Source organism: Zalophus californianus, chromosome 4 (assembly GCF_009762305.2).
Source record: "Zalophus californianus isolate mZalCal1 chromosome 4, mZalCal1.pri.v2, whole genome shotgun sequence".
In the NCBI taxonomy this organism is placed as follows: domain Eukaryota; kingdom Metazoa; phylum Chordata; class Mammalia; order Carnivora; family Otariidae; genus Zalophus; species Zalophus californianus.
The window spans coordinates 35,853,362-35,879,921 of NC_045598.1; the positions used below are offsets into that span (position 1 = coordinate 35,853,362).

General features: G+C 44.6%; 1 protein-coding gene across 2 annotated transcripts; it reads right to left on the reverse strand.

Moving 5' to 3' along the window:
* Positions 1-811: 811 nt before the first annotated feature.
* Positions 812-13,359, reverse strand: PRDX1 (peroxiredoxin 1). Of its 2 annotated transcripts, none has more exons than XM_027578668.2 (6): positions 13,236-13,359; positions 11,192-11,308; positions 7,889-8,042; positions 7,409-7,531; positions 6,315-6,445; positions 812-1,160 (listed from the first exon to the last, which is right to left on the reverse strand). In XM_027578668.2, exons 2-6 carry the CDS (start codon positions 11,295-11,297, stop codon positions 1,075-1,077), a joined length of 600 nt encoding a protein of 199 aa, XP_027434469.1. In that variant the 5' UTR covers positions 11,298-11,308; positions 13,236-13,359; the 3' UTR covers positions 812-1,074. The 2 variants fall into 2 exon arrangements, with proteins under 2 accessions (XP_027434469.1, XP_027434478.1); XM_027578677.2 differs by lacking the exon at positions 13,236-13,359 and adding an exon at positions 12,542-12,560.
* Positions 13,360-26,560: the final 13,201 nt, after the last annotated feature.

Here is a 26,560-nt window from a genome sequence, read left to right on the forward strand (position 1 = left end):
TTAGCATGAGCAAGGAGCCTGACATGGGGCTCGATCCCAAGACCCTGGGATCGTGACCAGAGCCAAAGACAGACGCCTAACCGACCGAGCCACCCAGGCGCCCCAGCACTGTGCTTTTGATACGGAAAGCTTTAGCCTACAAACACTAGGGCTCTTTGTCTCCCCCACCCCCATTTAGTTTCAAAGCCTCTACTTCTGATTTTTTTTTTTAAAGATTTTTTATATTTATTTGAGAGAGAAAGAATGAGAGAGAGCACAAGAGGGAAGAGGGTCAGAGGGAGAAGCAGACTCCCCGCCGACCAGGGAGCCCGGTGTGGGACTCGATCCCGGGACTCCAGGATCATGACCTGAGCCGAAGGCAGTCACCTAACCAACTGAGCCACCCAGGTGCCCTACTTCTGATCTTTTTACAAAGCCAGTACCAGGCAGGCATTTATCATAAGAGGCCAAAGCTTCAAGTTCTCACATAGCACTCCCAGGAGTGTAAAGGTAAATGTCCAAATAATCTCATGGGGCCTGAATCTAAAGCCTGCAATTTATGCTTTAACCTATAGCACAGATTGCAATGCTTTAGCCAACATCACTGCAGGTCTTGCTTTCTCCCCCAGATATAGTGAAATTACCACCTTGGTTCAAGTTCCCTTTCCTGTGTCTACTTGCATATCCCCCTGCCCCCAATGTAATTTTCTGATTCTGAGGCAGCTCTCACCCTCATTTTCTCCTAAAAAAAGAAAGCAGAGCATAAATTCCTCTCAAAATCAAAAGCCTAGTATCCCCCGCCCCCCACGGGCAAAATGAAGACTCAACAAGGTCTCGGTTCAAGTTTAATAGAAACAAAAGACAAAACGTGATGCCCTGCTACTGTACATACAGTTGGCCTGCCCCATAACAGCTCAGGCCCTTCTCTCCAGAAAAGAAAGGCTGGCCTCCCCAACCCCTGCAGAAAAGGCCTGTCCTGTCCCCATACCACATCTGCACAGTCTAAAGTCTTATGTTCTAAGCATGACAATAATACAAGAGAGATTTTGTTTTCATGGCCACCCACTGCAGCCCAGCCCTAAAACGACCCGGCGCTCACTTCTGCTTAGAGAAATATTCTTTGCTCTTCTGAACATCAGGCTTGATGGTATCACTGCCAGGCTTCCAGCCAGCTGGGCACACTGCAAGAGAAAAGTATTAAATCAATAACCTGCTCAGTGGTGAGCTCCACCTTCCTCCCGTGAACAAATGGGAGACAAACGGACAAAGGGCTCAAAACCAAATCTGATACCTTAAAAGGCTGAACACTCTGGAACCAGGAAGCCTATGCTACAGTCTGAGATCCTTCAAGCCTTTTAGTGCAAGGCTAACTATAAATGTTATTTAATCCCTACCACAGCCCTAATACTATTACACCTAAATTTGTTCATGTAGCACCTGAAATTTAAAGAGTAACAGCTTCAATTATAAGCTTTGTTCTAGAAATAATCTGTCTAAAATATATATGGCAACACAACTATTAAAATTTGTTAACAGTAGATAGGTGGGTGAATGGGCATTTATATTTCCTCAGTAATTTTATGTATGATTCACATACGTATTTTTAAAAAAACCTTAAATGCTCTTCAACAAATGGTGCTAGGACCAGCTGGATTTCCACATGTAACCAGAATGAAGTAGACCCCTACTTCACACCACATACGAAAAATTAACTCGGGGGCACCTGGGTGGCTCAGCTGAGCGGCCAACTCTTGGTTTCAGCTCAGGTCATAATCTCCTAGGTCTTAGGATGGGACCCCTACACTGAACAGGGGTCTGCTTGAGATTCTCTCCCCCCTATCTCCGTCTGCCCCTCCCCTCTGTGCTCTCTAAAATAAATCATGAGCACCTGGGTGGCTCAGTCGTTGGGCGTTTGCCTTCAGCTCAGCTCATGGTCCCAGGGTCGGGCCCCACATTGGGCTCCCTGCTCAGCAGGAGGCCTGCTTCTCCCTCTCCCACTCCCCAACTTGTGTTCCCTGTCTCGCTGTGTCTGTCAAATAAAAATAAAAATATCTTTAAATAAATCTTAAGGGTGCCTGGGTAGCTCAGTTGGTTAAGCGACTGCCTTCAGCTCAGGTCATGACCCTGGAGTCCCGGGATTGAGTCCTGCATCGGGCTCCCTGCTCAGCAGGGAGTCTGCTTCTACCTCTGACCCTCTTCCCTCTCGTGCTCTCTATCTCTCATTCTCTCTCTCAAATAAATAAATAAAATCTTTTAAAAAAATAAATAAATAAATCTTAAAAAATAAAAAATTTCATGACCTTGGATTTGGAAATGTATTCAATAATAAACAGTTAAATTGGACTTGATCAAAATTAAGAACTTTTGTACAAAGGACACTTTCAAAGAGTTAACACACAGAATTGGGAGGAAGTATTTACACGTCGAATATCTGAGGAGGGATTAACAACCAAAGTGTATAAAAAAAACTCCCACAATTCAACAAAAAGACAACCCAAGGGCGCAAGGGTGGCTCAGGTTAAGCATCTGCCTTTAACTCAGGTCATGATCCTGGAGTCGCGAGATTGAGCCCAGCATAGGGCTCCCTGCTCAGTGGGGAGTCTGCTTCTCCCTCTACTCATCACCCCACTCTTGTGCTCTCGCTCTCAAATGAATACAATCTTTAAAAAAGAAGACAACCCAGTTCAAAATGGTCAAAGGACCTGAGCAGACATTTCTCCGAAGGGAACACAAGATGGTCAATAAGCATATAAAAATATGCTCACTGTCACTAGTCATTACAGACATGCAAATCAAAAGCACAAAGACACCTCTTCACACCCACCAGGATATAGAGTATTAAAAAAAAAAAAAGTGTTGGCAAGGTTGTAAAGGAACATTTAGCATTGCTGGTGAGAATGTGAAATGGTACAGCTGCTGTAGGAAACAGTTTGGTAGTTCCTGAAGAAGCTGAACAGAATTACATGACCCGGCAATTACATTTCTAATGTAAATACCCAAAATAATTGGAAACAAAGATCCAGACACCTGCTTACCATTATTCTAGCATTATTCACAATAGCCAAAAGGTGAAAACAATCCTGTGTTCATCAACAGATGAATACACAAAATGATATATACATAAAATGGAATATCAGCTTTTAAAAAATGAAGTTTTGATACCCACTGAAGCATGAACCTTGACAACCTTGAATCCATTATGCTAAGTGAAAGAAACCAAACACAAATGGACAAATAGTGTTATGATTTCACTTACATGAAATATCTAGAATAGACAAACTCATACACACAGAAAATAGAAGTTACCAAGGGCTGGAAGTAAAGAGGAATGGGAAGTTATTGCTTAATGGGTTATAGCTGTCTGGGATGAAACATCCAAAGAATATTGGTGATGAACGCACTACAACATTGTGTATGTAATTAATGCCACCGAACTGTACACTTAAATGGCAAATTATGCCATATGTATTACATTAAAATTAAAAAAAAACTTTAACGACTTGTCCCCATACCAAGAAATAAGCTAAGTAAGTGAACAAAGCCAGGACTGTGTAAAACCACAAGCACTAAGCTGCTTCTTCCCACTGGTAGCCCTTGAGGGATCTAAAGAAAGCAACCCGTTTGCCCCCTTAGTTTAACTCTGCCAACCTGGATAGCCTGAAGGGTAGGACTGACAGAAGGCCCTACTTGTTGCACTAAGTAACTACTTTCTACCCCTTGGTAAACAAAGGTCTGAGTTTGAATCTTTCATACCTTTATTATGCAGAAAAAGCATAGCCTTCCAACCTTTTCCTACAATCCTGAGCTAGCAACGCTCCTTGGGCTAACCTGAGAAGAGTAGAGAAAGAAGGGAACCAATCTATTTTTCAATTCCATTTGCTCCACCGGTGCTAACAAAATCTTAAAAATATGTTTTTAAGATGGTTAAGCATCTGCCTTCTGCTCAGGTCAGGATCCCAGGGTCCTGGGATGGAACCCCGCATCGGACTCCCTGCTCAGTGGGGAGTCCAATAAAGGGCTTTGCCACAGCCCACCTCCTCTGTCTTTATGCTGAATCTCATCCCCCAGCAGGGGGCAGTATCAGGAGCTATCTGCTCCTTCCATGCACTAAGGTAAAGCCCACACATGCTTCTACAAATGGTGCCTTCGGTTATTAATTGCTCACTGATTCCTATTAGCCTCCAACCCTAGCCAAGCCACCACTTTTGGGTCCCCTGAGCAGACACCACTGATTCGGACTCTAACAACTTCCATGTTCTGTATCCTAAGATCAGGTCTGACATGGGCCTTCGAAAACCAGTCTTAACTTTTATCACCTAAAGAAAGAAAATGAGATGTAGATAAGGCAAATTCATCCAAGTATACCTGTGCACTTCATCTCACCTCAGCAGCACCTGATCACAACTATTTCATCCTCAATTACATTAGCTTGGGAGGTTATGCGGTTCAAGATCTCCATTCCCCCATATACCCAGCTCTTGCAGCCTCAGTCCTTAAAAACTAAATTAAGTCTTACTTAGGGTAAGGTTGTCTCATTCTGGCAACAACTATACACCAATGAGCGGAAAAAAGATCAAACAGCTACAGCCTTACTAACTCAAAAGCTGGGATCAAGTAGTTTATCACAAAACTGTAATGAAAATATTGCTGGAGAAATAGCACAAGGCCTACACTCTAGCAAATGCTAGATAAAAACCCCAAGTTGAATCTGCTAGATCATGTGTAGATTTTAGAAAGACAAATTTATAGGGGCGCCTGGGTGGCACAGTCGTTAAGTGTCTGCCTTCGGCTCAGGTCATGATCCCAGGGTCCTGGGATCAAGCCCCGCATCGAGCTCCCTGCTCGGCAGGAAGCCTGCTTCTCCCTTTCCCACTCCCCGTGCTCGTGTTCCCTCTCTCTGTGTGTCTCTGTTGAATAAATAAAATCTTTAAAAAAAGGACAAACTTATAAAATGATTTTTGATCCTGAAACATCTAATGAAGAACCTTGATATTGCATCTCAAACACTCTAAGCCCTAACTACTCCTTAAAAAAAAATTTTACATGAACGGGCGCCTGGGTGGCTCAGTTGTTAAACATCTGCCTTCAGCTCAGATCATGATCCCAGGGTCCTGTGATCAAGCCCCGCGTTGGGCTCCCTGCTCCGCGGGAAGCCTGCTTCTCCCTCTCCCACTCCCCCTGCTTGTGTTCCCTCTCTTGCTATGTCTCTCTCTTGTCAAATAAATAAAATCTTTAAAAAAAAATTTTTTTACATGAACATTTATATAATTTGGTTATTTGCTGATTCTAATTCTTATATGATTAACACCACCACAATACAATGTAATTTAAGAATATAAAAACAGGGGTGCCTGGGTGGCTCAGTTGGTTAAGCTGCCTTCAGCGCAGGTCATGATCTCAGGGACTCCCTGCTCAGTGGGGAGTCTGCTCCTCCCCCACCCTTTACCCCGCCCCCCCCGGCTCACATGCACTTTCTCTCAAATAAATAAACCTTAAAAAAAAAAAAACAGACTGTATTAGAGCTATATCTGTCTAGTCTTTGGGCAAGTTATCTTAGTCCTTTTATATTCCAAACTTCAAAACTGGTCATATATTATCTTTAAAAAAAAGGGGGGGGCGTGCCTGGGTGGCTCAGTTGGTTAAGCACCTGCCTTTGGCTCAGGTCATGATCCCAGAGTCCTGGGAACCCCGGTGGGGGGGGGTGTCCCTGCTCAGCGGGGAGCCTGCTTCTCCCTCTCCCACTGCTGCTCCCTCTGCTTGTACTGTCAAATAAGTAAAATCTTAAAAAAAAAAAAACACACAACTAGGGACACCTGGGTGGCTCTGTCAGTTGATTGTCTGCTGTCATGGGTCCAGGGTCCTGGGGATCAAGCCTCAGGTGGGGCTGCTTCTCCCTCACTTCCCCACTCTGTGCTCTCACTAATCTCTGTCCCTCAAATAAATCTTTTAAAAAAACTAATAAAACAAATATGGATCACAGGAATTAAAAGTTCTCCCAATAAACACTTGTCAAGAATGGCATGCTGTATCTCTAGATGTAATTCTCAAACATTTTTTTTGATCTTATACACACCTGAGGTCCTCCTACACTCCTTTAATAAGTTAAAAGCTGCAGCAGTGATTCTAAATGAGCAGGGCAGAAACAAACTATGCAGCTAGAACAAAAAGCCTTTATATATTCTCCTCCCAAGCTTTTCCATTACCTCACCCCATAACCCACTACAGAGATTTTAACTTCTTGAACAGACGTACTTTTATTTGGTAGACCTTGTTCCTGCCATCTTTCCTATCCTACCACAATTCTGTTGTCAAAGTCAACAGGTGGATTGGCTTACCTTCCCCATGCTTGTCAGTAAACTGGAAGGCCTGAACCAGTCGCAGAGTCTCATCCACAGAGCGCCCTACAGGAAGGTCATTTACCGTGATCTGCCTAAGGATACCTTTATCGTCAATGATAAAGAGGCCCCTGGGAAGAAGAGATTGAAGGTTTGAGGGATATGCAGTACAGGTTTAGAAATCGCTTTGTTAGAACAGAGACGCAGTGGGAATGAAAACGTGCTGGCCTCCCAGACTTGCACTGGCTTTGTCTTCCTGCATAAATAATGAAACGAGGAGTACCTGGCTGGCTCAGTCAGAAGAACCTGTGACTCTTGATCTTGGGATTTGTGGGTTAGAGCCCCACATTGGATGTGGAAGGGAGGAGGAAGGAATAAGAATGATATGGGATTATCCTGTATACTTTAAACTTATATAGTGATGGGGGTGCCTGGCTGGCTCAGTCAGTGGAGCGTGCAACTCTTCATCTCGAGGATGAGAGTTCAAGCCCCACATTAGGTACAGAGGACTTAAAAACAAAATCAAATCAAATAATAAAAATAAAAATAGATAGATAGGGGTGCCTGGGTGGCTCAGTCGTTAAGCATCTGCCTTCAGCTCAGGTCATAATCCCAGGGTCCTGGGATCATGCCCCGCATTGGGCTCCCTGCTCCCTGGGGAGCCTGCTTCTCCCTCTCCCACTCCCCCTGCTTGTGTTCCCTCTCTCGCGGTCAAATAAATAAAATCTTTACATACATACATACATAAATAAATAAATAGGGGTGCCTGGGTGGCTCAGTTTGGTTAAGTGTCTTCCACTCAGGTCATAATCCCAGGGTCCTGGGATCAAGCCCCGCATTGGGCTCCCTGCTCCCTGGGGAGCCTGCTTTTCTCTCTCTCTCTGCCATTTCCCCACTTGTACTCTCTGGCTCTTTCCCTGTCAAATAAATAAAATCTTAAACACACACATACACACACACACACACACACACACACACACACACACAATGAAAGGAAAAAGGAGTCTACAGATCAGGGCCCTACCATTCTCCAAAAAGCCATCAAGTCAATTAGATAATTTGATGAAATGTCAGTCCCCCTGGCAGGAATATACCTGAAGGAGATGCCTTCATCAGCCTTTAAGACTCCATAGTCCTGAGCAATGGTACGCTTGGGGTCTGATACCAAGGGAATATTCATGGGTCCCAGTCCTCCTTGTTTCTTGGGTGTGTTGATCCTAGAGCAAAAAGCACACAATCACATTCAAACTCTTGTGTAGCAAAAGGATTAACTGTATCTATTCCTTCCCTTTTTCAGCATTCCTAATCTAATTTCCCCCAAAGACCAAACTTTTCCCAGAGTAAAGTGAGTGCCTGAAGATAGTTTAGGTCACCGGGGTACACTCAAGTTGCAACCCAAGCTGCTTCTCCTCTGCTGCCAGGTAATAAGAGAGCAACAAGAGGAAGTGAGAGCCTTTGCACTCCTTCCATCAGGAGCTACAAAGCAATACTTGAGCAAGTCTTTTGTCAAACCCCCCCAGTCCCAGTTGCTATTGAGTTCAAAGTTCATAGGCAAAATTGACCAAGAGATTTACCATGCCAGGTGACAGAAATGAGAATCCACAGAAGCACCAATCACTTGACAGTTGAGTTTCTTAAATTCTTCTGCCCTGTCACTGAAAGCAATGATCTCCGTGGGGCACACAAAGGTGAAGTCAAGAGGGTAAAAGAAGAACACAATGTATTTTCCTGGGGGGGGGGGGGGGAGAGCCACAAGTTTACCTTTGAAACACACTTCCTTGCTTTACAAATAAAAACCAAGGGGCACCTGGTGGAGCGATGGCTTTGGGGGAAGGGATTGGGGAGCAAAGGGAGAGGGAGAGAGAATCTTAAGCAGGCTCCACACCCAGCACAGAGCCCAACGTGGGCTCCATCTCACAACCTGATCCAGAATCAAGAGTCATATGCTTAACCGACATGCCCCTGATAACTCTTGATCTCGGAGTTGTGTGTTTGATCCCCACATTGGGTGTAGAGAGTACTTAAAATCCTGAAGCATCGTGGTGACTCAGTGTGTTCAGCATCCAACTCTTGGATTTCGGGTAAGGTCATAATCTCAAGGTGGACTCCACCCTCAGAAGAAGGTCTGCTTGGGGCGCCTGGGTGGCTCAGTTGGTTAAGCAACTGCCTTCGGCTCAGGTCATGATCCTGGAGTGCCTGGATCGAGTCCCGCATCGGGCTCCCTGCTCGGCAGGGAGTCTGCTCCTCCCTCTGACCCTCCCCCCATCCCATGTGCTTTCTCTCTCTCAAATAAATAAAATCTTTAAAAAAAAAAAAAAAAAAAGAAGGTCTGCTTGAGATTCTTTTGCTCCCCCACCTCGCACAGGCAAGCACACTCTTGCTCTAAAATAAATAAATCTTTTAAAAAAAAAAATAAAATCTTAGGGGGCGCCTGGGTGGCTCAGTCGTTAAGCGTCTGCTTTCGGCTCAGGTCATGATCCCAGGGTCCTGGGATCAAGCCCCGCATCGGGCTCTCTGCTCAGAGGGAAGCCTGCTTCTCCCTCCCCCCCCCCCCTGCTTGTGTTCCCTCTCTCGCTCTTTCTCTGTCAAATAAATAAAATCTTTAAAAAAATAATAAATCTTTTGAAAAAAATAAAATGTTAGGGGGCGCCTGGGTGGCTCAGTTGTTAAGCGTCTGCCTTCGGCTCAGGTCATGATCCCAGGGTCCTGGGATCCCTGCTCAGCGGGAAGCCTGCTTCTCCCTCCCCCACTCCCCCTGCTTGTGTTCTCTCTCTGTCAAATAAATAAATAAAAGTCTTAAAAAATAAAATCTTAGGGGCACCTGGGTGGCTCAATCGGTTAAGCATCTGCCTTCGGCTCAGGTCATGATCCTGAGGTCCTGGGATCTACCCTGCATGGGGCTCCCTGCTCAGCGTGCAGTCAGCTCCTCCCTCACCTCCCTGTTCTTGCCCTCTCTAGCTATCTCTCTCAAATAAAATCTCTTTATAAAAGAAAAAAAGTTCTCACCACAATTAAAAAAAAAAACCTAAAGAACTTTTCCTATGGGAAAAAAAGTCTTTAAAGTTGGTGGGAGACAACAATTGCTAAATGCCAAGACTCAACACAGATGTCTCCTAGCAGCTAATTTAGAACATCTTGTGGTAGGAGAGCCTGCATGAAAAAAACTTCCTGTCAGTTCTGTGCTTTATTTTCCTGCCTCCCCATTAGCTGCCAATTATAAGATAAACACGGCTCAGTCTGATTTTGATCTCTAGATAGTTAAAATTAGCACAAACACCAAGTTCTCCAATAAAGAAAAGCAAGACCAAGGATGCAATTACCTACTAGATAAATGTCAATGCATACAATGCACAGGTAAAGCTCAATTGCTGGATTTTGTCCTGCAAGTCAATAAAAAGACCAAAAAAGAGGAAACCAGAATCTTTGGCATTTCTTTCACAATGAACCACAATAATGGGACAGGTAAGGTTTAAGTGATCATCTAAATCACCACAAACCTGTTCCTAACAAGCCTAATTGGACAAGAAAAAAATTTGAGGCAAAAGTTCCAAAAGTCCTAGTAAGGTAACAGGATCTCTAGTTTAAATTTTACTGAAGTCACTCAGATTACCAGTAGAAGTAGCTCTTCAACTGGCCAAGCAGCCTCTCACCATAACTAGTAAGTTGAGTTATTGAAAAGAGTTCCAAATATTCACTCGTTTGCAGGTGGCGGCAATGGGCAAAGTCAAAATAAGCTGCTCCTTTTGACATTTACTCTGAAAACCAGAATCACTAGAAACTCTGAACTCATCTAAACAACTTCTTCAGGGCTTTACCCAACAAGCATTTTGAAGCCTCAGCAGGTCAAGCCCTGGAGGAGAGAGATCAGCTTTTTCTAAATCTCAGTCTTTCTACCTGCCTTTACCCTTGGGCCAGGGTTACCTCCCTGTGGTGCTACTTACCTTGTTTGCCAGGGGAGCTTCCCTCCATAGGGCCCCTCTTAACTGCTTCTCATTCAAAACAAGTGTGAAGTGTTAGGAAACCTTAGTCACATGTTCTACCCAAAAGCTGAGTCCAGGAACTAATTACTATGCCGCTAAAAAAGGTACACTTAACACCTGAGTTTCAGGTTTGCACTTCAAGGAATCTGTGTATCAACTATCCCAAAAGACCCTGCTGTTCCAGGACTGCAAGGTAAAAAAAAAGGAAGAGCCTCATCAGAGCTGGCCAAGCGTCTGCATGAAACTATCACAGGAAAGAGAATTGTTCCAACTGCAACATCAACTCTTCTCCTGGGGCTAACAGTCAAGGGAATGTGCCTAAGCCTCTGCCTAATAATACAGCAGCTCTGACATATATATCTTTTTTTTTAAGATTTTATTTATTTTTTGACAGAGAGAGACACAATGAGAGAGAGAACACAAGCAGGCGGAGTGGGAGAGGGAGAAGCAGACTTCCCACGGAGCAAGGAGCCCAACGTGGGGCTCGATCCCAGGACCCTGGGATCATCACCTAAGCCTTAGGCAGACGCTTAACAACTGAGCCACCCAGGTGCCCCTATATTTCATAAACTTAAACAGTTTAAGCTCTGAAGATGAGCTTTCAATGACATGAGATTATTGCCCAAAACAGTAATACAATTGAGTACTGAGAAGATAATTGAGCTAGAATGTCCAGGCATAATGAAGCGTGGGCTTTTTCCGTAAGCAGTCTGAATCTAGGGTGTCTATCACTGACCATGGTTGTTAATCACTACCTTCAACATGCTCCTACCCTGAAGACTATGACCTAGGATATACAGCATTTTCCAATCAAACCTAACAAATACAGAAATCTAATGAGCAATCCTAAATTGTAAAATAATTCCATTTTAATGAATCTAATGTAATTACTCTTACCTTTGTAGTCAGATAGGCTGAGATCTTTGAACTGGCCATCTGGCATAACAGCCGTGGCTATGAAGTTGGGGGCAGGATGCCCAATTTTGGCATTTCCCGAAGACATCTTGCTATCAGCTGGAGATAAAAGAGGAAGTGAATTAGACACAAGCCTTATTTTTCTAGGAAACCAACACCCTTCTTCTACTTAGAGGACACTTAGCTGTAGAATGTCCAGTGACCTTAGTATATACGTTTTCATATTAGTACAACGCATAAACTGAGCTTTCCAACTTCTGAAACAAAATCAGACATTACAGGGGCATGTGGGTGGCTCAGGAGGTTAAGGGTCCTCAACTCTTGATCTCAGGGCTGAGCATGGAGCCTGCTTGAGATTCTCTCCCCTCCTCTCCCTCTGTTCCTTCCACCTTCCCGTGTTCTTAGCGTCACTCTCTTAAAAAGTCTCTGAATATCAGCTTTTGTTTTCATTTAAAAGCAGTTTTTTCAACTGAAGTAACCCTCTATTGCTTTTTCTTTACTATCATTTGTGCAATGGCATTTTCTTCTGTAGTTTCACTATATAAAAAGCACAGAGAATGGTTCAGCCTCAAACCAGAGCCCAAATGAACAATGCCATAGTGCCTGATTTCTGTAAGTGGTCATGTTGCCCTTTCCCTGGACTACACCTTCCATCTGCCTTCATAATTTAGGAAGCACACTTGACCTTTCTCCAGGTACATTTGCCCAACAGAGCACACAACCCTAAAGCCAATCCAACTTTCCAAGACACAAGACCAGGGTTCCAGCATATGCTCAATTCCAAAACCTTAGGGGTTGTGTTTAAGCCCTAGAAGTCCTTTCAAAAATGGGTTTCTGATCTCGGGGCCGGGATTCTGGAGCAATAGTAAGTAGAACAAGAGTCTATTTATTGCTGGGTAGTCTGACTGGCTCAGTTGGTGGAGCATGTGACTCGATCTCAGGGTTTTGGGTTCCAGCCCCATGCTGGGTTTAGAGATTACTTAAACTTAAAAAAAAAAAAAAACTTACTGTAATAAAAAGCAACAACAAAAAAACTACTCACTGCTAAGAAAAGAAATCCTACGCTGGATTCACCCAGGTCAACAAAGACAGGGAGTTGAGCTCTATAAACCACTAAGCCATCAGTTTGAAAGACCCAAGAAGCTAATCTTCCACGTTCCAAAGTCTTTTGGTGCATAATATCACAACCAAAAAAATCGTTGTGAGCACCGATTATTGCGAACTTTCTACTGCTTAATACCTTTACTACCAAAAATCTAATAAGGCAAGCTGCAATTTGACGACCAAATATATTGGGTGTGAGCCTAACATAAACGACTTTCTTGTCCAAACCTGCTTTTCGAGGTGGTCCCCACGTCCACTAAAGTCCGACTCAGCGCGGCAAAGGCCGTAGGACCTCAAGCCGGTGTGGGCCTCCGTGGGTCTGCCCCCAAACCCCACTTCAGGTTCCCTCCTGCCGCACGCATTATCAACTCCCCACCGTAACACTTCGGTAAACCACCAGCAAAAAAAAAAAAAAGCGTAGTCTTCATAGACGAATTTGGGATCGCCACAATCCCTATTCCGCAACACGCAAAAAATAAAGCCAGAGAAGGTAATCAGTATCCGAGACTCCCCATCTAGTCCCAGCTCAGGACCGGGGAACAGCCTTCACCTCTACCACACGACGGGCGGGTAGCCTCAGGTAGTTTCCAGGTCCATTCTAGAAGCTTCCCGAACCCGTCCCGCCCGGAAGGTTATCTGAGGAGAGCCCACCACTACCACGAGTCCGCCACGCCAAACCAATAAGCGCCCTCTACTCGGATTGCCAGGGAAAGAGGAAACTCGAGCCGACGTTAGTCTAAGGTTTTAAACAGGTCCCCGCATCCGCAAGGGCGGCCCACGAGAGAGTGCGCGTACCGCCTAAACACTCTCGAACATCAGACCTCGCACAGCCACCTCCCCCGTCACAGAACCCAAGCTGAGTAGCGTATGACCACAGGAGTATGAGCAAAGGCGACGACCGGGGTGTGCGGAACCTTCTTACCGGCTCTGAGAGCAAAAAGGCCGAAAACAAGGCAGGAAGAAGACGCGTCAAACGCGCGCGGGCCGCTGCTTTTATAGTCTGTAGGGCTCTCGCGAGAGTCAGAGCGGGCCGGGGGTGCAGGAGGAGGAGAGAGGAGGGGGATCTAGTCCGAGCCCCGCCCCGATCCAGCGTGCCCCGCCAGAATGACTCAGCACTTTCCCTCGCTGTGGGCGGGCTCGGGCACGGAAGGTACAGATACCCCTCTCTGCTGCCGACGTTTGGGGTCGGAGAGCCCGGAGCGAGTGTCTCCAAAGCCGAGCTCCTCGGTTAATCTGGGATCTCTGCGAAGGTACCCTGTGCGTCTTCCCCTCAAGGCCCAGACCAGGGTTATGGTCCTGTTGACCTACAGAGGATCACGTCTAATCCACACCAAGCACTGAAAACTCTCCAAGTATTTCCCAAATATACAGCCCGGATCCCCACAGCCTCTGCCCTAGTGCTGCCTCAGTATTTAGACAATCTATCTCCTTCATTATTCTGATTTCCAGGATTGCCGCTTTCCTTCTCCCGCCTACTTCCAAAGCTGCTGGAGGGAATCTCTGAAATCTGATTGTTTCACTCCTCTGGTTTGTGGTTTTAAAAAACGTGCTCTGTAGTCAGTTTCCTGAATTAAAACTCATTGTCATTTTATGTGTGGCCTTCAGGCAAGAGCCTTACTTTTCTCACCTGTAAAACGGGAATACTATTAATTCTTTGAGATCATCTTTGTTTTTTACTTAGCACAATTCATAGTTCTTCTTATACGTTAGAAACGTTAGCTTTCATTGCTGGAATTCTTCGTTGCTCCTAGATTGATTGTAACACCCAGAACAATGCGTCACTGTTTCAAGACTTCAGGCTTTTGTTCAAATATGAAGAATCTGTTGCCTCCTAGTTGACCTTGGCTCATCCCCAGAATTCCTCTGAAGTTGTTCTGGCTTTTGCTCATCCCCAGAATTCATCATTCCTTCCTTTGTGCCCAAAAATATCCTGTATGGACAAAAGCTGTACAAAATAGCTAAGCTATTTTACGTGTTTATATGCCAACCTCTTCTTGCTAGACTTTCTGGAAAGTAAGATTGGGGTTACACCCATCTCTGTGTCCCCAAGACACAACAGACCACCTGATATAAAATAGGAGCCTGTGGGCGCCTGGGTGGCTCCATTGGGTCTGTAGGGCTCTCGCGGTCTCACGACCACTCAGGTCGTGATCCTGGAGTCCCGGTATCCAGTCCCACGTCGGGCTCCCTGCTCAGCGGGGAGTCTGTTTCTCCCTCTGACCCTCCCCCCCATGCTCTCTCTCTCTCTAATAAATAAATAAAAATCTTTAAAATAAAAAAAGTAGGAGCATGTAATAAATATATTGTCTTCGGGCGCCTGGGTGGCTCAGTTGGTTAAGTGACTGCCTTCAGCTCAGGTCATGATCCTGGAGTCCCAGGATCGAGTCCCGCATCGGGCTCCCTGCTCAGCGGGGAGTCTGCTTCCTTCTCTGACCCTCTTCCTTCTCGTGCTCTGTATCTCTCATTCTCTCTCTCTCTCAAATAAATAAATAAAATCTTTAAAAAAATAAATTAAATAAATAAATAAATAAATATATTGTCTTCTTTCTGACCCCATCACAGCTCCCACCACCACCATCCTATTAACTCCCTTGTACATTATAGCAGCTAAGAATTGGAAACGTGCTGTGTCATGCTGGCTGAGCATCTCAAAATTTTTTGGCATTTACCATTCTATCTAGCAACATGAGTGATTTTTTGTTTCCTTCTCTGCCTGAGGTGAACAGTTATTTGGCCATTATTCATTTCCTTCTAGAAGCAGCAGAGGAATTGTAAAAGTTCAGAGCTTAATAGTGGATGGTTATTGCTATGGGCAGGTTAAACATACAACAGACAGTCCTACTTCAGCCAGAAAAAAATTACCATATATTGTATCTTCCATGTGCCAGGCCCTGGGCTGGAGCACTTGGGGCTTATATGTCTCATTGAGGAACCAAAAGAGTTCTCCTGGGCCAAGGAAATCTTTTATTTATTTTTTTTTAAAGATTTTATTTATTTATTTGACAGAGAGAGAGAGCGAGAGCAGGAACACAAGCAGGGGGAGTGGGAGAGGGAGAAGCAGGCTTCCTGCGGAGCAAGGAGCCCGATGTGGGACTCGATCCCAGGACCCTGAGATCATGACCTGAGCCGAAGGCACACGCTTAACGACTGAGCCACCCAGGCGCCCTCCTGGGCCAAGGAAATCTTAACAGCCTATCCTATCCCCATGAAAATAAAAAACTGAAATACCAGGACAGAGTTCTGAAAAGAGAAGAAATCTGTTGAACACTTGTTGTCTAATTAAGAGATTATGGAATTGGGCACCTGGGTGGCTCAGTTGGTTAAGCAACTGCCTTCGGCTCAGGTCATGATCCCGGAGTCCTGGGATGGAGTCTCACATCAGGCTCCCGGCCTGGCAGGGAGCCTGCTTCTCCCTCTGACCTTCTCCCCTCTCATGCTGGTTCTCTCTCTCTCTCTCTCAAATAAATAAATAAAATCTTAAAAAAAGAGATTATGGAATCTCTTTCCTCAGAGAACAGCAAAGACTTGGAAATGGGGGCAAGGGGTCTTTCTTCTTTAACCTTCTACAGGAACTGGTATCTACCTATATCTCTAGGTTTACACATACACATTGTTTTGACCTTCCTTGTTTAGCAGTAGTCTGGGAAAGATTTTACCTGTTTTGTTTATAGTACCAGAACCTAGCACAGTAAATGGTCTAGGAAGAATGCCTAATTAATTTTGGAATGTATTTAAGATTTTTGAGAGATGAAGTTAACTTATTTGAACTATGTTTTATTTTTATTTTTTTTAAGATTTTATTTATTTATTTATTTGAGAGAGAGAGAGAGAGCAAGTGTGGAGAGGGACAGAGGGAGAAGGAGAAGCAAGCTCCCCGCTGAGCAGGGAGCCTGACCTGGGTTCAATCCCAGGATCCCGGGATCATGACCTGAGCCGAGGTAGACGCTTAACCAACAGAGCCACCCAGGTGCCCCAAGAAATTCAGAGTTTCAAATAGGTGAATGACCACATTGGGTTGTATTATTGATCATTCTGGCAGCTGCAGAGAGAATAGATTTAGGGGACCAAGAAGATGTGGGATAGGGAGACAAATAAGGAAGCTATTGCCATGAGCAGGGAAAAGAGGTGGAGATCCTGAATGAAGGCAGTAGTGCTGACCATGGAGAGATGGAATTAGATGGCAGTTTTCAAAATCTGGGCATCAAATATAGGAAATGAAAGAGAAGAGTCAAGGATGAGCCCCAGGGGAATTAGGCAAAGCATGGTAAAACTCACAGACATGCAGTGAAAAAGAGTTTGGAGGAGATGATAAAGACCCCACTTTGGGGCATATTGAATTTAGGATTCCAAGGGGAGATGGTCAGTAGGAAGCCGGAAATGTGGAAACTTGTACCTATCTTGTTCATCAATACTTAGCAGCATGGTCCTTATCACATGATAGGTACAATAGATATTTGTTAAATAAATTAATGAATTATATTTGTTTTTGGTTTTTTTTAAAGATTTTATTTATTTTTTGACAGAGAGAGACAGCAAGAGAGGGAACACAAGCAGGGGGAGTGGGAGAGGGAGAAGCAGGCTTCCCGCAGAGCAGGGAGCCCGATGCGGGGCTCAATCCCAGGACCCTGGGACCATGACCTGAGCCGAAGGCAGACGCTTAATGACTAAGCCACCCAAGCGCCCCATGAATTATATTTGTTGACATCACAATTTCAGTGATACTTGAAGCTGTGGAAGTAAATGAAATCCTGTGGAGAAAGATAAGCCAAGACCAGGGCTTCAGAGAATTTCTATGAAAGTAGAAGGAAGGACAAAAGCAACTAAGGGTAACTCAAAAAGAATTGCATTTTGTGGCTGAAGGGTCACTCATAAAGATGGACTGTTTCTACCAAGAATAATTTCCTTTGGTGTCCACCATCAGCACTGAAATTTCCTGCACCTGGGAAAGCATAACAACAACAAAAAGCTATGTTGGGCGCCTGGGTGGCTCAGTTGGTTAAGCGACTGCCTTCGGCTCAGGTCGTGATCCTGGAGTCCTGGGATGGAGTCCCGCATCGGGCTCCCTGCACAGCAGGGAGTCTGCTTCTCTCTCTGGCCCTCTTCCTTCTTGTGCTCTCTATCTCTCATTCTCTCTCTCTCAAATAAATAAAATCTTTAAAAAAAATTTTAAAAAAGGTATGTTTTAGGAAGTCAGATAGTAGACACACAAGCTGCCACCTATGAAATTTACTTAGTAAGTTTTCTCTAAAATCCTTTAATGGGGGCACGTGGATGGCTCAATGAGTTGAGCGTCTACCTTCAGCTCAGGTCATGATCTGGGTCCAGGGGTCCTGCTTAGCAGGAAGCCTGCTTCTTTCTCTCTCCCTCTGCTGCTGCCCCTGCTTGTGCTCTCTCTCTCTCTCTCTATATATATATATGTCTCTCAAATAAATAAATAAATAAATAAAATCTTTTTAAAAATAATAAAATAAAATCCTTTAAAGAAAAAAATAGATATATAACTGTTACTAAGTTGCTGGTTGCTGAAGGCGTTAGGTGGGGCTTTGTTAGAAAGAATTGCTTGGTGTCAGGGCAGGTACTGAAAAAAATGCTTGCATGAATCATACTTTGCTCTGTTTCTTTTTTTTTTTAAAGATTGTATTTATTTATTTATTTGAGAGAGAGAATGAGGGAGAGAGAGAGCATGAGAGGTGGGAGGGTCAGAGGGAGAAGCAGACTTCCCGCTGAGCAGGGAGCCCAATGTGGGACTCAATCCTGGGACTCCAGAATCATGACCTGAGCTGAAGGCAGTCGCTTAACCAACTGAGCCACCCAGGCACCCACTTTGCTCTGTTTCTTAGAAGTGATGCCCTTAAATTTTTTCTCTGCCAATTCAAGTAAGTATGGCTCTTTGCTGGGTGAAACACTGGTTCTTTCAAATTATAATAACATGAAGTTCCTTGTGAAAGGAAAAATATTCTTTTTTTTTAATTTTTTTTTAAAGATTTTATTTATTTATTTGAGAGAGAGAATGAGAGATAGAAAGCACGAGAAGGAAGAGGGTCAGAGGGAGAAGCAGACTCCCCGCCGAGCAGGGAGCCCGATGCGGGACTCGATCCCGGGACTCCAGGATCATGACCTGAGCTGAAGGCAGTCGCTTAACCAACTGAGCCACCCAGGAGCCCGAAAGGAAAAATATTCTTAAGGAACTGCAATGTTGGGTTGATTTATCAAATTTGATTATTTAACCTTCATTAATTTTATTTCACTTTTTTCATTCAGACTAATATTTAACATTTCAATATTGCCCCAGGATGCAATACTGAATATAATTTATTTTATTCATTTATTTTTTTAAAGATTTTATTTATTTGACAGAGAGAGCACAAGCAGAGGGAGAGAGAGGGAGAAGGAGGCTCCCTGCTGAGCAAGGAGGCAGACGTGGGACTCGATCCCAGGACCCTGGGATCATGACCCGGCCGAAGGCAGCCTCTTAACCGACTGAGCCACCCAGGCAGCCCTATTTTATTCTTTTTTAAGATTTTATTTATGGATGCCTGGGTGGCTCAGATGGTTAAGCATCTGCCTTCGGCTCAGGTCATGATCCCAGACTCCTGGGATCGGGTCCTGCATCAGGCTCCCTGCTCCTTGGGAGCCTGCTTCTCCCTCTGCCTCTCTCTCTGTCTCTGTCTCTGTCTCTCATGAATAAATAAATAAAATCTTTTAAAAAAAAAAGATTTTATTTATTTATTTGTCAGAGAGAGAGAGAGTGAGTGAGAGAACACAAGCAGGGGGAGGGGCAGGCAGAGGGAGAAGGAGGGGCCCCGCTGAGCAAGGAGCCTGATTCGGGACTCAATCCCAGGACCCTGGGATCACGACCTGAGCCGAAGGCAGATGCCTAACTGACTGAGCCACCAAGGCCCCCCGGAAATAATTTAAAATACTGTTTCATAAAAATGTTTTCCTTGTTAATTACTACTACTTTTGCTGCTGAACTATTGCAAATGGAAACATACAAGATGGGGGGGGGGGGAAGAAATATACAAGATGAGATTCCTGCAAGCCATACCCTCCTGGAATAGGCCTTAATGCTATGGTGCATCTCCTCCTGGGTTCTGCATACCTATAATTGCCTACACCTTGTGATGGTGACTCAATTCTCCCACCACCTTTCTCTGTTTAAACTAGTATGAAACCTTTGTTCATAAGGTGTTGTTTGACGTCATCTGGTCTTCACTTAACAAAGTATTATATTGCCACACTGAGTTGCTATAAGCACAGTTAACTGATTCATGAACAGCCATTGCCCCTTCTTTATACTTAACTAGATACTGCAGGTAAGGCAATTCAGTAGGAGTATAAAGCAAATGCCCTGCAACAGTGATCATTTTAACATTAGGAGTTGCTAACCTAATAACAGCCTATCATAAATTTATAAAGCATTAAAGTTAAGCCTATAAACCACTAACGGTAAACCTATACACCATTAAAGCTAAATGCTTTCTTGTAATTGTAATAATAAATACAATCATGGAAATCAAAATCTCAGAGAACACTTGAATCCTTAAATTTATAAGAATTTAATTTATAAAATTATATTTGGGACACACAAAGGCCTTACAGATACCAATTTGAGAAACTATTATCAAGGATGATGTCACTTATGAGGCACCTGGGTGGCTCAGTTGTTAAGCATCTGCCTTCGGCTCAGGTCATGATCCCGGAGTCCTGGGATCAAGCCCCACGTCGGGCTCCCTGCTCCGCGGGAAGCCTGCTTCTCCCTCTCCCACTCCCCCTGCTTGTGTTCCCTCTCTTGCTGCGTCTCGCTCTGTCAAATAATAAAATCCTTCAAAAAAAAAAAGTCACTTGAACACAGCTGCAAGTAACAGTTAAACTCAAATAACGAACTTAACCAAATAGGGGATTAATTTTTCCCATTTTTTTTAAAAGATTTTATTTATTTACTTGAGGGAGAGAGAGTACAAGTGGGGGTACAGGCAGAGGGACAAGCAGACTCCTCGCTGAGCCCGGAGCCCAACTCGGGGCTTGATTCCAAGCTGGGATCATGACCTGAGCTGAAGTCAGATGCCTAACCTACTGAGCCATCCAGGCGCCCCAACCCAGACTTCTTTTAACTTTCTGTACCCAAACCCCTAGCATACAGCTTTTATTCTTAGGATTACCTTAAAGTCACAAAATGTCTGCTCTACTTCCAACTGTATACCTGTATTCCAGGAAGAAGGACAAGGCAGCCAGAAGGGGGTGGGGACTATAATGAGGAAGCAAAGCACTCCCAGAAACTTTCAGTTTACATATTTCCCAGAATTGTGTCACATGACTGTTCCTAGCTATAAGGGAGGCTGGAAATGTGTCTATTAGTTAGGCATGTTACCACTCCTAATAAAATTGAGATTCTGTTAGGAAGAAAGGAAGGGAGAAGGATATTGGATAGGCAACTAGAGTGACTGACCTTGATGGAATTTGAAGATTGATTGAATTGATTGATTTGACAGAGAGAGAGACGGCGAGAGAGGGAACACAAGCAAGGGGAGTGGGAGAGGGAGAAGCAGGCTTCCCGCGGAGCAGGGAGCCCAAAGCGGGGCTTGATCCCAGGACCCCGGGACCATGACCTGAGCCGAAGGCAGACGTTTAAAGATTGAGCCACCCAGATACCCTGGGTGGCTCAGATGGTTAGGTGTCTGCTTTTGGCTCAGGTCATAATCCCAGGGGTCCTGGGATCGAGTCCCACATCGGGCTCCCTGCTCCTTGGGGGCCTGCTTCTATTTCTCTTTCTCGTTCTGTCTCTCATGAAGAAATAAATAAAATCTTTAAGACTGAGCCACCCAGGCGCCCCTGACCTTGATGGAATTTGAAAAGAAAAACAGGATTTTGAATGTGGCCATGTAAGCATGTTGAAATGCTAGAAAAAGTCTCAGTTACTGTTTTTATCTTCTACCCTTGCTAGAGGTGGCAGTTTTACTAAACTTGCCTTATATTTACAATAAGGGCCTCTCTGGGCGCCTGGGTGGCTCAGTTGGTTAAGCGACTGCCTTCGGCTCAGGTCATGATCCTGGAGTCCCGGGATCGAGTCCCGCATCGGGCTCCCTGCTCAGCAGGGAGTCTGCTTCTCCCTCTGACCCAACCCCCTCTCATGCTCTCTATCTCATTCTCTCTCTCAAATAAAAATAAAATAAAATAAAATAAAAAAATAAGGGCCTCTGTGTCACAGAGCTTTAGGGGGTGATATTCCCTTTGTGTTTTCTACGAATAGTGCTCCTGGAATTGGGTAACACAGCAACCCTATTTGTAGTAATGCTTTCGGTATCGCAAACCTTTCATGATATATATTAGAACTCTTGGTTACTTGCACGATTAAATATTTACTTATGAACTGTTATCTCCTCAAAAAATATAGAGCCCTAGACTCTCAGCGTTGGAAGAAACCACAGTTAACTAATTTAAAATTAAATTCCCACCATGTGCCACGTGCTATTCTAGGCCCTGTTCTCCATGCCCTACACTAAACATGGAGCTTAACATCCAACCTTCTGCCCATTACCAGAATCCCTTCTTCAGTAGGCCTAAGAGTCCCTGGGCCTTGACTTAAACACTTCTATGATAACTGACTTTCAGGTGCTTATATTGGTGCTCTCTGGGCTGTGACCCCTAGAAGGGGGCAGCAATTCGGCTGCATAGAACTATGGTATTACTCATGTAGAATACAATGGAACGGTCTCCCTGCCTTGGCTTCCTCACCAAGTTCCACTGTTGTTTTTTACACAAACATAGATAACTGAGATCCCATGTAACTCCCCTCAGCCTTAGTTCTCTCCTCATGAAAATGGTGTAACAGGGGCGCCTGGGTGGCTCAGTCGTTAAGCGTCTGCCTTCAGCTCAGGTCATGATCCCAGGGTCCTGGGATGGAGCCCCGCATCAGGCTCCCTGCTCTGCGGGAAGCCTGCTTCTCCCTCTCCCACTCCCCCTGCTTGTGTTCCCTTTCTCGCCGTCTCTCTCTCTCTGTCAAATAAATAAAATAAAATCTTAATAAATAAATAAAAACTAATGAATTTAATTAGCTCATTACCTAATCTTTATTTGAACTTGTTGCTGAGACTACATTGACTTTTACTCATTTTGTTTTTAATTTTTACAAATCTGACACCCTGGGGTGCTTGGGTGGCTCAGTCATTTAAGTAATAATAGCTTGTCTGTCCAATGTTCAGATCCTAAAGTATTTTACCAAATGAAGAAACTACTTTGCTTCCTAGGATCTTACTGGAAGCTCAGACTTATATGACACTTAGTGTTTATCAAGTACTTATTATTGGGGATGCCTGGGTGGCTCAGTCAATTAAGCCTCTACCTTCGGCTCAGGTCATGATCCCAGGAGCCCCACGTTGGTTCCTTGATCAGTGGGGAGCCTGCTTCTCCCTCTCCCTCTGCTGCTCCCCCCGCTTGTACTCTCTCTGTCAAATAAATAAATAAAATCTTAAAAAAAAAAAATCTGACAGGGGCACCTGGGTGGCTCAGATGTTAAGCGTCTGCCTTCAGCTCAGGTCATGATCCCAGCGTCCTGGGATCGAGCCCCGCATCGGGCTCCCTGCTCCGCGGGAAGCCTGCTTCTCCCTCTCCCACTCCCCCTGCTTGTGTTCCTTCTCTCACCGTGTCTTTCTCTGTCAAATAAATAAATAAAATCTTAAAAAAAAAAAAAACTGACATCCCAATTCCTATATTTTCAGATTCAACTTTTTAAATTTTATTTCTTTTTAGATTTTTACTTATTTATTTATTTGACACAGAGACAGAGAGAGAGAGTACAAGCGGGGTGAGCAGCAGAGAGAGAGGGAGAAGCAGACTCTCCGCTGAGCAGGGAGCCCAATGCAGGGCTCTATTCCAGGACCCTGGGTTCATGACCTGAGCTGAAGGCAGTTGCTTAACCAACTGAGCCACTCAGGCGCCCCAGATTCCAACTTTAAAATCAAATATGATTTGGTATTTATTATTAGTTTTTAAAGATTTTATTTATTTATTTGACAGAGAGAGACAGCGAGAGCAGGAACACAAGCAGAGGGAGTGGGAGAGGGAGAAGCAGGCTTCCCGCTGAGCAGGGAGCCCGATGTGGGACTCGATCCCAGGACCCTGGGACCATGACCCAAGCCGAAGGCAGACGCTTAACGACTGAGCCACCCAGGCGCCCCTGGTAGTTATTATTCTTCTGTCATTGTCCTGTTTTATACTGAGCTGCTGTTCATAAATTAAAAGAGGTATATATTTAAGATATTTAACTCAATTTTAGACTCCAGTTTTCACCCTCCCACACCTAACTAGAAAAATAATCAGTGTTGATTTTTCTTCTCTTCCTCCATCTTCCATCTCCCCAATTTTAGGAAAACTGGAATGAAGGCACAGATATAGTCGGGACCAGAGCATTAAAGGGAAGTGCCCAGGGGTCCACCATGGCATAGCATTAAACTAGACTAATAGCAGACTTGCAGCCTATGTTTATACAATTAAAGTGAGCTTCTACTTCTAGCCATTTGATGCCTCAAGGACTATTACTCAAATCTTTTTTTTATCCCCCTAAAACCAAATCCTTATAAACATAAGCATTTATCAATTATTTCCAACATCAGTGCTATCAACATTTTGAATCTGATAATTCTTTTTTGGGAGAGTTGGGAGCTGTCCAGGGCGTAACAGGATGTTTAGCAATATCCTGCCCTCTAGATGCCAGTAGCAAACCTCACCGCTCCCCCATTACCAAATGTGCCCTGAGGGACAAAATTTCCCCAGGTTGAGAACTTCAACCCCAGGTTGAGCTAGAGAATGTCAAATAAATGACTTAAGGACTCCTAACCTTCTGGCCCATTTGTCCTGGCTGGTAGGGTCTTCTTTGCCTGGAAGCAGGAAAAAAAAAAAATTTACTTCTTTCATGTATTCATACTTTACTTCTAGATATCTTGGCTAAAGCTTCCAGGAAGAGTGCCTTGGCTGTCAGAGCATTGCAATTAGGAGACTGATGATAATTCAGACTAGAAAGGCTCACGCCCATTGTAATGACTCTTTGGCTTGTTCTTCTGAGGGCCACTCTGCCACAGACCGATGGGAGAGAAAGGGAGACAAAGGACAAAAGCTCTGAGAAAGCATACAGATGGAAAAGGAGGGCTTTACCTTTGGGCAAGAAGGCTTCCCTGATTCATTCCTAGCCTCAGCCACACCTCTAACGGCAAGCTGGGATCCCGCCTTTCATGGCACCCTTAGTCACGTTCCCTCGGCCTTCTGTAAGCCGTAATTCTGCAACTAGAGGCATCTCCCACATTCTCCTTCCACCTTCCCCAGAGGAACATCAGGGCTGACAAGTAGACCCTAATCTGAGAACTCTTTTTTTTTTTTATTTTTTAGATTTTATGTATTTATTTGACAGAGAGATACACAGCGAGAGAAGGAACACAAGCAGGGGGAGTGGGAGAGGGAGAAGCACGCTTCCCACTGAGGAGGGAGCCCAATGTGGGGCTCGATCCCAGGTCCCCGGGATCATGAACTGAGCCGAAGGCAGGCGCTTAATGACTGAGCCACCCAGGCGCCCCTAATCGGAGAACTCTTAAGACCAGAGTGAGATAGGAGGCAGAGCCCTCCCATATGGTTGAACAGTTTGGGCACCTCACCAAAGAGGCTACTGGAAGTCTGGCACCCTGCCCAGAACCAGTTTGTCATGTACAGTTCGCCAAGTCAGGGCTTGAACTTACAACCCTGAGATCAAGACCTGAGCTGAGATCAAGAATCAGACACTTAACTGACTGAGCCACCCAGGTGCCCCCACAGTTGGCCTTTTCTAATTCTGAGGTAACACAGAATAAAAAATCTGTACATGCTATAAACCAGAAGGTTTATTTCCCCTAAGTCTTCTCCTCAACTTAAACAGACCCATTTCCCTAGCTGTTCCTTATGTGAAGTGATTTCCAAACCCCTTGCTGATCATCTCCCCAGAGCACTGTAGCTTAGAATAATGTTCAGCATAGTATTCCTTATCCTGACGTATATACCCTCTACCATCTGACATCTTGTCCCTCCTCCCTCCATGTTGCTCTAAAGAGCGTAAAGAACTGTGTGTAATCCCTGAGTGTACCATAATGTTACGGATCTCCCATATCCTATTTGCAGATTCTTTTTTTCTCCCCACAGATTCTTACTTGCCTAACACTTGCTTGTCTCTCAAAACTGGGTTCAAGTGTCACCATTTTGGGACACCTTTCCTGACAACCTCCCCATTCCTAATCTGATTTTCAGTGCTCCTTCCTCCTCCTCGGGAGTCTCCTTCCTCTGTTCCACCATACCCCACGCTCTGTGCTTATTTCTATCACAGATAGTACCTATCACATCATTCCATAATTATTATTTCTTTTTCCTGCCCCCCCCTTCCGGGCCACGGACCATGATCTTAGTAAGTCAAAGATATGATGGTAGCAAGTACCCCAGAGCATGAAAGAGAAAACAGATGAGAACCACTGCACTGGACTGTCCATTCCTTGAGGGTAGGGCCACATCTTTAGCTCTTCAGCTCCAGTATCCAGCACTTGGCCTGAATGCAATTGGTGCTCAGTGAATGTGGAACAAATGCATGAATGCGTCAGGCAGAAGGGAATTGCTCTCAGCTGGCTAGCCACACATTTAGTGATCTTATTTTTGAGTGTCATGAGGATGCAAAGGGGACCAAGATGGAGCCAGAAAGCGGATGGAATCCTGCCATCACCCCATTCACCTATATCTGTCATAGGTATGCAAGCTCCTTATTCATGGCAACAGCAGAGAAAGTGCTGAACAGGTAGGTATTTGCTGAGTTAATCAATGTCACAACTTCCCCACTCCCAAGAACTGAGGTTCCTGCTGCCCTCCGCCATAGGTGAGCAAGATTAAATATAAAATAAAATAAAAACCAGCCCTCCTACGTATTTAATATTACTTTCTGAATTCCCTGGGGCCGGGGGGCAGAGAGCATTATGAGTCAGCTCCACTGAAAACTGAGCCAACCACAGTCACTCTGGTCTGGATGGTGGCCCAGAACTGCTGACAGGAGTGGAACTAATCTGGGCCTGAGAACTGCACTGACTTTGATCCTCCCCCTTTCCCGGAGGGGGTGGGGGGAAGGACAGGACTTTTTTTCAGAGTGTAAGAACTGGGATCCTAGTACCTTAGGTGGGAAACACCAGTGTGGAGACTTTCACTGGAGAATATTTTCGATCAGTAAATGTTAACACACTGGATTTTCTA

Bases quoted from the DNA above. Each gene is read 5' to 3' on its own strand.
- PRDX1 (XM_027578668.2), bottom strand. From the start codon at position 11,297: ATGTCTTCGGGAAATGCCAAAATTGGGCATCCTGCCCCCAACTTCATA. The intron at 7,532-7,888 runs GTAAATCTCTTG...TTTTTGCTCTAG, and splicing joins CATTTCTGTCACCTGGCATG to GATCAACACACCCAAGAAAC. The intron at 1,161-6,314 runs GTAAGCCAATCC...TTTCTCTTGCAG, and splicing joins TACTGACAAGCATGGGGAAG to TGTGCCCAGCTGGCTGGAAG.